This window comes from Pleurodeles waltl, chromosome 3_1 (genome assembly GCF_031143425.1).
Source record: "Pleurodeles waltl isolate 20211129_DDA chromosome 3_1, aPleWal1.hap1.20221129, whole genome shotgun sequence".
In the NCBI taxonomy this organism is placed as follows: domain Eukaryota; kingdom Metazoa; phylum Chordata; class Amphibia; order Caudata; family Salamandridae; genus Pleurodeles; species Pleurodeles waltl.
The window spans coordinates 1,332,925,599-1,332,937,799 of NC_090440.1; the positions used below are offsets into that span (position 1 = coordinate 1,332,925,599).

Consider the following 12,201-nt stretch of genomic DNA (forward strand, 5'->3'; position numbering starts at 1 on the left):
GCAGTTAGAAGTCTCTACCAGAAATGTGCTATGTCAATCCTGTCTGTGCTGAGGTGGGTGCTACATTTGTACACAGGCAGCCACTGATGAATCAACTGCCCAGTGGTAATCATGGACAACACTGAACATTTCAGATTATGAACTCGATTGCTGTGGCATTTAAATGTGACTGACAGTCTCATTGTAATGTATGCCATAGCATCAATAAAGTCCCATGTTTTATCAGGCATTGGCCACTGTGTGATTTCCTGAACTGCACGTCATCAGCTTGCTTTTCTAATTGTGAACCACACAGCAGTAATATGCGTTTTTACCGTTTACTCAAGAGGTGCACTATGTCCTTCTGGTATTGAAGCACTTGCGTGGTGCTCTTCTGATCATGAACGGTACTGCAGCAAAACGATCACCTGCTTGTGAACATCCCCAAAGTATAATGCTATTACGATAGCTGGCAATGGTACTATGCTTTTCTACACATTAGCAACAAAATGCATTTAGTATTTTTAAGACTGCAGCACCATTTGCGTTACATTATAAAGAGCACAGGATCATCACACTTGTTGCAAATATGATAACCCCAGGCACATGCTAAGCCAAAGAGATACTGCTCAATAAAGATAATCAATATTTGGGTATTTTGAACTCTATGACAACAACATGAATGTTTGCTTACTATAGCCCAAAGCGCAATTGTATTTCCTTTTATCACCAATGCATCTCGGCGCTTGTAGTTTAACGATTAGAGGCTTGTGTTTCAGACAAACAGCACTGCAGACCACAATATTCCACACAGGAAGCAGTTGTTCGAAATGAATTAGCTGTGGCTGAGCTTGGTGGATGGTCAGAATATAACGTGGAAGCTCTACCCTTTGAGGGCATCTCCTGGGCTCCTCCTGATGGCAATCTAAGTGGCAGGGTATACTGTGGACGCTGAGCAGGATTAAACCCTGTGGGGGTCCCTAGGCAGTCCAGATTTCGGGGGCCTCTAGGCAGTCCAGATTTCGCCCCCCACCCCCACCCCAAGTTATCTCGTAATCCGTTTTTAATTTTACCTACAAACAATTTTAATAAACCAATGTTATTAAACAAAACTAAACATTACAACGTTCGTAGTTTGCTCCGAGTTGTTCTAAAACTGATAGCTGATAGAAGATGAGCTTTTAAGAGACAAAGGCCCTCATTCTGACCCTGGCGGTCGGCGGAGAGACGGCGGTCGGACCGCGAACAGACCGGCGGTATTAAAAATGGCATTCTGACCGCGGCAGTCCCCGCCGCGACCGACCGCTACTTCTCCACTCCGACCGCCACGGCGGTCATGACCGCGGGGCTTGAGTTTGCGCACTCCGGCCCGGCGGTCGTCCCAAGACCGCCAAGGGTATTATGACCCTGCCTACCGCCGCGGTTTCTTGCGGGCGGGAACCGCCGTGCGAACCATGGCGGTAAGCACTATCGGGGCCAGGGAATTCCTTCCCTGGCACTGATAGGGGTCTCCCCCACCCCCCACTACCCACCCGAGTCCTCCCCCCACACCCTCCACCCCCCTGCCACCCCCCAGAGGTGGTACGAACCCCCTCCCCACCCCGACATGCACATACATGTACCCCGACATGCACACACCCCCAACATGCACATATACACACCCCCTACACACACATACACAACGGGGACACATACCCGCACACATACATGCCGACATGCGCACCTGCCGAACAGCACACATTACCCAAAGACACAGCAGCACCCCCCGCCCGCATACACGCACTCACACACCCCCTCTACACACTCACACGCACACCCCCATGCACGCCCACATCACACAACACCCCCCCACCCCCTCCCCTCACGGACGATCAACTTACCTTGTGCGTTGGTCCTCCGGGAGGCGACGGGAGCCATAGGGACGTGACCGCCAACAGAAGACCGCCAACAGAAGACCGCCACACAGAAATGTGGGTCGTAATTCTGTGGGCGGTGTTCTGCTGGCGTGGCGGTGGAGGTTGACCAGTCTCCACTTTCCCGCCGACCGCCAGTGTGGCTGCTGGCGGTTTTCCGGCGGAACGCTCCCAGCGGTCAGAATGCGCACAGCGGCACACCGCCGCGGTCGGCGGTCTTCACCGCGGCGGTAACTCAGCGGTCTTGCGAAAAGACCGCCAAGGTCAGAATGAGGGCCAAAATGTTATGTGAATCTGATGTCTATGGTTTATGTATTTTAAATTGTCAATGGGAAAATTACATTAATACAGTATTTTCTCAATAGAGTCTTTAATGTCCATTAAAGGTTTATTTTTATTTGATTTGATTCATTTTTTACTATCTTTTGGAAACAATTTAAGAACGCTTGACTGTAATTTTCTTTCAAAACCAAATCAATATAATTTTGATCCGTTGTCACGGGGGCCCTAAAAGGAGTAGGGCCCATACACCGGTGCCTACTTTGCCTATTTGGTAATCCTGCACTGTGTGGAAGATCTGACCATTAAGTCTCCTGCTGAGGTCAGACTAAAGGGCAGTGGTGTAACGAAACTTGAGGGGCCCCACTAAACAGTAAATAGAGCCCCTCCCCTTCCGAAGTCACTCAGGAGCTTTCAGGTTAGGGCACTGTGCTAAGGGGGCCGTCTGGAGCTTGGGGGGCCTCCCGCACTGTGGGGGCCTTTGCTACACCACCGCATAGGGGCTTCTACAAGATCTCCAGCTGCTGAGCACCACTTTCCTTAGACCATGTAAGTGAACTGATCTGAAAGGGTAGTCTCGATTTATGCAACAGTGTGGTGGGGTGCTTACTTAACACCTGCAGGAGAGGTCTGGTCTCTACTACTTCCCACTCAAAATCTTAAAAATATATGTGTGCAAGAGTGCTTCGTAAGACTATCCTTTACAATTAAAAAATATTTGTGCATTCTCTCTGTGCAACCTGCATTCTTCTGTGTCTCCCATGTCTGTGGAGTCCACGCGTTTGGGAAATACGCACTGTACTAATAGGTCTGTAGAACTGTCCATTAGTGACCTGGGGGAAGCTGCAGCAGAGAAGGTCACTGTGCTGCGAAGAGTAGCTTTGTAAATTTTTTTAACCTATATCAACGCCATGCTATTAAGAAGCAGTTGTAACAGCTACTTTGAAGAAGCCATACCTCAGCAGGCAGCTGCCCAAAGTAACCACAGAACTTGTTGACCTGTTGCTTGATAGTGAGGACTTCCACAGGCAGCCGGACTCTCGAGTGGCTGTGACGCGAGAACTAGTAAATCTAGTAAGCGTGCCTCAGCTTGTGGCAGGAGTACGGAGAGAATGACCCATGCTTCTGCACCCACTGCCTTCCCCAGCACAATCAGTCCTCCTTCACTTCCCCTGGTTTTGGTAACAGGCGGTGTTTGTGTCAAGCGCAGGCCTGTATATGTATATATGAGCACAATACACTTAAGTGCCTTGCTGCAGCAGCGTACACGAAATGCAATACCTAGTAGAATGTCATGGCTGCAGAGGCCATGGCACCACCTTAGATCACGAGGGAAGCATATATACTGTTGGGCGACAAAGATGGAAATGAACCTGACCACGTGTGCATTGGACACACAAGTTAAGTCCACCCATCATGCAACTGGAAGAAGGTGGGAGCAGGAATCGGAGTTATGGGTCACGTTCTACTTCACATTTCAATAGAGAACAAAAAAATGAAGGATCATTGATTGCCTCCTGATCCTCTGGCAGCGGGGCCATCCGCAGAAACATACGATTCCAGAAAAAAAAGCGCCAGTGCAGCCTGTGGGATAGCATTAAAGGTCCTGGTAGGCAGAAGAAAAGTGCTGGTGGCGTCAAACAGCAATCAACAGCACAAATAACATATATAATTACTCCTCGCGTTGTAAAACGAGTGTTATTTTTACCCCCACCTGAGGTCACATTTACTGTTGTACTCACTTGCTGGTACTCCTGCTGCATCACTCCCTATCCTTTTGCTCCTTTCTGACCAGCTGGCTAGATGCTTAAGGCTGATGACCCACCATATTCTTCCAAAGCCATCCTCCCAACAGCTGTCAATATTCACAACAACTATAATTCTCTGTGTCAAACCTGAAGGTCACAACCTCAAATCAAGGAACGCTAAACACGGCTGTCCAGCCTCAAAATGTTGTCTCTGCCCGATTTACTTGTATAACTGCGGTAGTTACCGTGTAAGTTGCTCCAAACGGGGAAAGCTAGGGTAGAAAGTGTTGTATTGAAAGCATGCGATTATAACATTCACAATCATGGACATAATTTCCACTCACCTACCAGTAACAATCTTCGGGTATTTTACAGAACTGGTCTCAGACTGTGCATTTCTGTTTCACTTCATGGAGTTATGTCACTTTTAATTTTACCACCATCCTGTACTGGTTGGTACTGCATTACAAAGGTTTCTGTTACTACTCCACTGTTTCGTAATTTTCTACCAAATTTGCCCGGGGTAATTTCAGGCCCTCTCCCTGCTGTAAGAGTCTTTCCCCTCTTCTGGCACAATGTTCCACTTAGCCTATATGGTACAAATCGAGTTCTCATCAAATGAAGTCTGACCATCGCTAGAAACAATGTCCATGACAAATCTGCCCAATTAAATTAGTGAGCAATGTTTTTTAAGATTATCCATGGAAAATAATAACATCCATAAATGTTTCTTTAATGCCCGTGATGAATGTGCTTTTCTAAGCACAAGAATGTCCGATTTTCAAATGAAAAACACGCTGTGTATTTTGAGTGTGACCCAAAGTGCTGAAAGGAGAGTATAAAAGAAAGATATTAACTCATGAAATCCTACCGTGTTTCCCGTATGAATTTCCCATATTGTACGCTGTCCCATCTGGGTCATAGTGGGGATGTGCTGTTGCTCCATTAACTGCGATAAACTTGCTCCAGTCGACCTGTTTGTAAAGTCAAAAGCACTGACATTATAAATGTTTACAACTAAAATTACCTCCGACAATTCAGCAAATTTCTCATGTTATAGAGGGGTACTTGGTTCTTTTCGATCTACAGTAACAGTAGAAAATTTGATACAAATTTTAATTTTTCACAGATCCAAGAAACATTAACTCTGAAAATTAGTTTCACGCAACTAATTTAAAAAAATAGTCAAATCGATAGATGTTAATTATATGAGTGTTAGACATGGGATCTCTAGTTGGCAGAGGTATACACCTTTGTCCAATTAGGGACCACAATCCTAGTCAGGGTAAGTCACACACAATCCAAATTATCCTGTGCCCTCCTTCTTGTAGCTTGGCACTGAGCAGGCAGGATTAACCTAGAAGGCAGTGTATAAACTATTTGTGCAATAAATCATGCAATAACACAGTGAAAACACCACAAAAATACACCACACTGGTTTCGAAAAATATATGATATTTATCTAGTTAAATTAAGGTCAAAACGATAAAGATTCAATAAGCACAAGTTGAGGTATCATTTTTGCAAGATTAAAGAGTCTTAGATCTTAAAAATCAACAGTTGTCTCTTTTTGCACAAAGTACCTGGTTTGCGTCAAAAGTATCATGCAGAGAGACTGCAGAGGAGGAGATGCATGGAAAAAATAAGGTGTGCGTCAGATTTTCTGATGCGGCACAGACAATGCATTGTTTGTTTCCATGCTGCAAGGGCCTTTGCGTCGATTTCCGGCGCACAATCTTGGTTCCTCGCTGGGATCTTTTGGTGCCCAGGGACGATGCAAGGAAAGGGGGTTTGGCAGTCCATTGTGTGAGGGCAGGCAACTGGCCTTTGAAATGTAAGTGTCAGGCCCTCCACCCTTTCACCCCAGTAAGACCCATTCAGGATGCAGGTGACTGCAGGTGTGACTGAGTGTCCTGTGTTTGTGGTGGTCTGGTTGAAATGCACAAGGAATCTGTCAACCAGTCCAGACGTTGATTGGAGATAGGCTATAAGGCACAGATGGATTTTAAGTGCAGAGAAATGCTCACTTACTAAACGTGGCATTTCTAAAATAGTAATATAAGATCCAACGTCACCAATAAGCAGGATTTTCTATTACCATTCTGGCCATACTAAACATGTCCTGTTTACCCCTTTCTGATCAGAATCTACCACTCAAACAGTATATGAGGGTAGCCCTAATGCTAGCCTATGAAAGGGGCAGGCCTCACCGAAGAGAAAACGAACTTAGGAGTTTTCCACTACCAGGACAAATAAAACACACAGGTATATGTCCTGCCTTTTACCTACATAGCACCCTGCCATGTGGGTTACCTAGGGCCTACCTTAGGGGTGACTTATATGTAGAAAAGGGGGAGTTTAAGGCTTGGCAAGTATTTGTTTTAAATGCCAAGTCGAAGTGGCAGTGAAACTGAACACACAGGCCTTGCAATGGCAGGCGTGAGACATGGTTAAGGCTACTTATGTGGGTGCACAATCAGTGCTGTAGGCCCACTAGTATTATTTCATTTACAGGCCCTGGTCACATGCAGTGCACTTTACTAGGGACTTACAAGTAAATCCAATATGCCAATTGAGGATGAACCAATGTAACCCTGTTTAAGAGAGAGAGCATATGTACGTTAGCTCTGGTTAGCAGTGGTTAAGTGTGCAGAGTCCTAAACCCATCAAAAACAGTGTCATAAAAGTGGAAAGAGGCAGGCATAAAGTTGGGGGATGACCACCCTAAGGCTGTCAGGTCAGGTCTAACAATGAGCCAAAACAAAATGACCTTTATCTGAAACTAAATGTAATAGTGACAGTCAGAGTCGGTCAAAAACGCTGGTGCAGAATTAGAGAGTTCCTGGCTGGACTGCCACAGGGTTTTATAGAATGAAAAATAATTTAACCCTGCTCTAATCATGAAAACATCGCTCAATTCAAAACGAGAATTAAAAGCCTTTTTGTAGGTCTGTAACATATAGACTTTTCAAACCTGGCGAAACCACCAATATGAGCACCATTTTGGATCAATAAAAATATGAAGATATCTTGCAGGCTTAATTTAAATGCAAGTTTTAGTAATCTATAACTTATTGCTTTTTTCACACATAGATAAGGGGTAAAAGGCTGCCTCAATAGAACATGTCTGCCAATTTTATCATCAAACTTGACAAAATGCCTTACAAAACTAACCAGTCTCACTAACAACATTGAAAACCGCATAATGCCCAACCCAGCCCTCTAAGGTGACCATTCCTGTCCTTATTTACTTTCGCAGACTCCTTCTTATTCTGATCTTTTCTCTTTACCCATCTATCTTCCCATTTATCTAATGCTCCCCATGTTTGAATTTTCTGAATTAATTCCTTAATGTGAATTTTCATTCCTGGCATTCTCATATTCTCGATATCATTTGAATCACATTCTAACCCATAGCTTTTCCTCAGAGGTTTTGATTTCTCAATCTCAATGTCATATTTGCCTGCTATTTCCAGCAATTTTTCATGTGCAATTCCTGCTCTGTTTATGACAACCTTACACATATACCTTAATTTGTCTTCATTATATGAATCAATTTTATTTAACACCAATGTTCCCTCAATCATTTCACTTAATTCTAATTTAAGTCTTCCCAGGTTTAATTACTTGTCTTCAAAATTTGTTTTTGCTCCACCGCTTATATTCTTTAGCTAGTCTGTTACCTGTTGGGCTGATTGACCTTGCAATAAAACATTATAATTTGCACTGGACATTAGGTTAATATTGGACGTCTCAGGTGTCATTAGGAAAGAATTTGAAGTTGCATTTGAATTTGTGAAGACATGGGATTTGATAAATCTATCAATGGACCTGTCTTGTCAAAGGTCTGATTCTGGCTCATTGGAGACATGACTACAGCAGATGCATTTAATCTCTCCATTTCTGCATTTGTTTTAAAAATATTTTGTACATTATTCTCATTGTGGTTTCCCTGGCCATACAATGGTATAACAGAACCAATTGTGACAGGAACTGACAATGCTTCTGGACTTGCGGTAACATTCTGATTTCTCGAGTAAATTACTCCAGAACTCTGACCTGTAAGTTCTGTCTGATTTGGATTTGATTGTATGACGGTTACTGGTGTACATCCTTGAACTGGAACTGGAGTCATCAAATTTGGTGTAGACTCTCTCTGAACTATTACCGGACCATTCTGTCAAATCTGCGGAGCTACCTGAGGAGCCACCGGTACTGTAATATTTGTTGCAGAACATACAACTGGAACAGTAGGATAGACAGACTGGGGCACAGTTTGAACTATAGATTGTACTGGTCCTGACACATTTGAACTAGTACTGCTAATAGTGGTGTTGTGTTGTGCATATGGAGGAGGAATATTTCTCAATAACTGTATTATAAAATCATCATCGTTTGACTCATCATAAATCAAAGATTTTCTAGCTTCATCTGATTTTGATTCCTCATCCGAAGTTTATTTGTTCTTTCTCTTGGACTTTAGTTTGACAGTAGTCTCTTTCTCATGTATAACTGCAGGAAATAATCTAATTGCCTGTAGAGTTTCTGTTCTTCAAAATGTTTGAGCTTCATCCCACCTTGCCTCTAATAAAGTCTTTTCAGCCTTTCTCATTCTTCTCTCAAATGTTTATTGCTGTTATTGTCTGGCCACTAATTCCCAAATAGGTAAGGTTTCAAATTGTTCTGGTCTAGGAGGTTTTAATTCACACATTATTCTCATCAAATTCTCTAAAATCCTCATGTTAAACGTTCCTTGGACAGGAATGCTAAGCTCCCTTCTTTCTTTGTAATTTTGCACCACTGCTTTAACCAATTACATTCCAAGGCACCTCTCTCTTCAATTACAATATATGCTGGTGTACCTTCTGGTGGGCAAATTTCTCCTACTCTGACTGGAATATAATCATTTTCCTTAAGCGTACTCTTTAACACTTTGACAAATGTCATTTTCACTTTTATTCGGGTTTAAACTAGAATTTATATTCGAAACAGGAAGGGAATCAATCCCCAAATCCTTTTTGCTTACTTCTCTTAACTAATAACCTTTCACAGTTATCCACCAATCCATTCGCGGCTCCTTCACACCAACGGACCAATCCCAGTGTGGTCCGAGTGACGTCACACAGTGACTGAGAAAGTCTTGCAGACTCGTTTCTCACAAAACTCGATTCACACAACTTAATGCAAATATTGTGAGCACTAATAAAAAAAATAAGACCAATCCGTCTGCTTTCTATAGGTAAGGGTAACACAATCACTTTCGGAAGCTTCACTAATCTTTGACTATTCGTTCGATTTTAGCTTTCTCTGACGAGCAAGTACAATTCGACCAGCAAATTCTACCCTTGACAAATATTGCATCCCCATTGCGCACCTCAAAATCACCAGTACTGTCAAATGTTACAACATAAGAACATAACGTTTCCACAGTGAACAAGTCAGACAGGATGCTTAGAGAAACATTATTCTGCAGTGTTAACATTTTAAACATTGCCTTCTAGAATATTACTACATGAGGCCTTTTTAAAAACCAATGCTAAAACATGAAGAATAAAACATTTCAGAATATTTAAACTATTAATCCTGTTAATACATATTAATATTCATTTTCAGTACATTTCATTATGAATAAACAAAATAAATTTTCATTCAGCAGTTATTTATTATTATTATTATTATCAATCAGATTGTGGCTGTAACCAAGGTGAACATTTTCGTTTAATCATTTTAATACATGTTATTTAATTATGCTTTAATGTCACAATTGTTATTAATAATGATTACACTTCAACAGGGGTGACAAGGGAGCGGCCACATCTAATATAGGAGTGAAGCAGATTAGGGTGGCTGGAGCCAGCTCCAGTGGCTCCTTCTTGCTCTAACGACCAGAAGACACTAGGCCTGGCATAGGATGGGAATTAGGTGAGGTAGGCTGGCAGGTCAAGCTATGTAGGCACTGTTAGAACCTATTTCAGAGTCCCACGGGGCAGGGTTAACTGGGCCCAACTGTGGGGGTAGAAAACTTTTAACTCTGATATCCTGGGACCTGACTACTGGGGATTCAGAGCAACTGGGCCACATAAAGGAAAAATACAACATTCACAAACAACTACACAGTCCTCCTGAGGTCAGTACTCTGGCGTTTCATCACGTGGTCACCTGGTCCCACTCCATCCGCGCTTCTACCGGTAGTGATTATTCCCCATTCAGAATGGGCAACATCCAGAGTACGCCTCACTATTAGTATGAGTCTCAGAATGTTCCACTGTTGAAGCAACAATTAGCAGTAAGTTCCCCTGGGGCCGACTGCCCTGAAATCATTCTTACTTGCATCTCACAGGAGCGGAGCGATTAGAGTTCGTGAGTGCATCCTTCCATGGGCAATGGAGTGGCAGCATTATATTCAGGTGAGTTCACTGCATGCAGCCCAAGCAGGTTGCGCTCAGTCAGAGGGCCCATTCTCGCATCACACCTCCGCAATGACTGGAGGTTCTCAGTGGATCCCCTTAGCAGGGTAAGTCTCTAGTTCCTTCCACGATGGAGGGAGGTGGTGATTCGAAGTTTCTGATGCGAAATCTTCAATCCAGGCAGGTGAGCACGGTCCCACCATGACCTCACTCTTGGAGAAGATTTCGACCAGGTCACACAACTTGCTGGTCACAGTGACGCCCTGTGGCATACGGGGTCACAGCATCCTCACAGTACACAGACTTCTGCCCAGTCAGCAAAGTGAGATCCTGGCATACGGGGTCACGGTCCACTACCGCACCAGGCATCTTTTCACAGCAGCCCTTTCCGGCTCAAGGTGTTGCTGCTTCCCACCATGCATGGGCTCTGGCCTGATCGGTGCAGTGATGCACCTAGCTCAATTCAAGGCAGCACTCTTTTAGCATGCAAGTGTCACTGACTACGTTCTGCGCACAGGCATCAACCTGATCCGTGCAACAGCCATTTCCTCACACCTAGCAAAGGGAGTACACTCAACAGGGCTCTCCACTGGACCTTGCTCCCTCCTATGATCTGCTCTTCCTCACAGGGCACACTAGCCTTGGCAAGCAGGCAAGTAGAGGTGCTTCAGGCTCCAAGGCAGGTGGTCTTGGATTGCCTGGAAGCTATCCCCCTCACCTAGTACGGAGATTAGCAGGCCTTCACCATTAGTCCAGTTCACAGGCAGAAGTCTTGCAAAGCTTCCCCTCCTCACACAGAGTCTGGCTGCTTTACAGATGACAATATTTTGGACCTCTAACCCCTCTTCTTATAGTCCGTTTCCAGACACCAAATGTGATTTAGGGTCTGATTCTTTGCAGTTCATCGTGGGGACCTGCTTCTTCTCTTCAAGTGCTCACTCCTCTGCTCTCTTCTTCCTCTTAGAAGCAGTAAGAGAGAATCCAAAGTTGATAGCCCCCAACACAGGCATGGGAGTGAATAGAGTTCACACCTGGTTGTCAGCCACAGTGATACGTGTATTAAAATGTTAGACCAGGACCATGGCCCTACTCTTTATGATTCTCTTATCCATCCCATGTCCTTACTGAGATGTGTGTAGGCGTCTTCACTGTGATCTCTTACTAAATCAAAGAGCACCCTTGGAAGAATACAGGGGAAGCCTGGCTTCCTCCTTTCCCACAGAAATACAGCAATACATAATTCACTTGCAGGCTTGGTTCTCCCAAAATGGAATTCAGAACCCTCCGTGTATGGTACTTCCACAGGCACTCATACACCCAGTGCATGTATACAACATACACACACTGGGCAGCACTGTATACTAAATGTACTGCACCACTCATAGAAACACATACTTGCAGCACATATATTTAACATGCGCACACTGCACAGCACTGAATCCTTCATGTGCTGTACCACTCATAGGCACACCTACATCCAGCAAATGCATCTACTATGCACACACTACTCAGTACTGCATTAGCCCTCCACTATACCGTTCCCAGGCACACACATTCAGCGCAGGAACACCACTCATGCACTGCGCAGCACTAAACATAAAACTAATGTAGGTCAAGGTTGAGTTAAGCACAAAGCAGCAAAACTTAAAAAATGAGTGAGCCTGTAGGTCTTACTCTAGTGATATAACTTAAAAAATACTATTTTATTGATCATGACACAGTGTGCTGCCACCACGGCACTTGTGCTGCTTAGCTCCTGGTAAAGGCAGTAGCCTCTCACCTCTATGATGGTAGCACTTGGGGCATCCCTCCCAGTCCAAGAAGACCGCAATCCATAAGATAGGCCTATGTCATGGCTTCAAGTCTACTGCTGGA

At 44.1% G+C, this 12,201-nt stretch overlaps 1 protein-coding gene across 4 annotated transcripts in view; it reads right to left on the reverse strand.

The window, feature by feature from the left end:
* LOC138285127 (carotenoid-cleaving dioxygenase, mitochondrial-like) overlaps positions 1–12,201 on the reverse strand; it is a 374,127-nt gene that overhangs the window by 242,032 nt on the left and 119,894 nt on the right. For all 4 annotated transcript variants that reach the window (XM_069224694.1, XM_069224690.1, XM_069224692.1 and 1 more), the window contains one exon: positions 4,791–4,893. In XM_069224694.1, the coding sequence (XP_069080795.1) occupies positions 4,791–4,893 (103 nt within the window). The remainder of the gene's footprint in view (positions 1–4,790; positions 4,894–12,201) is intronic.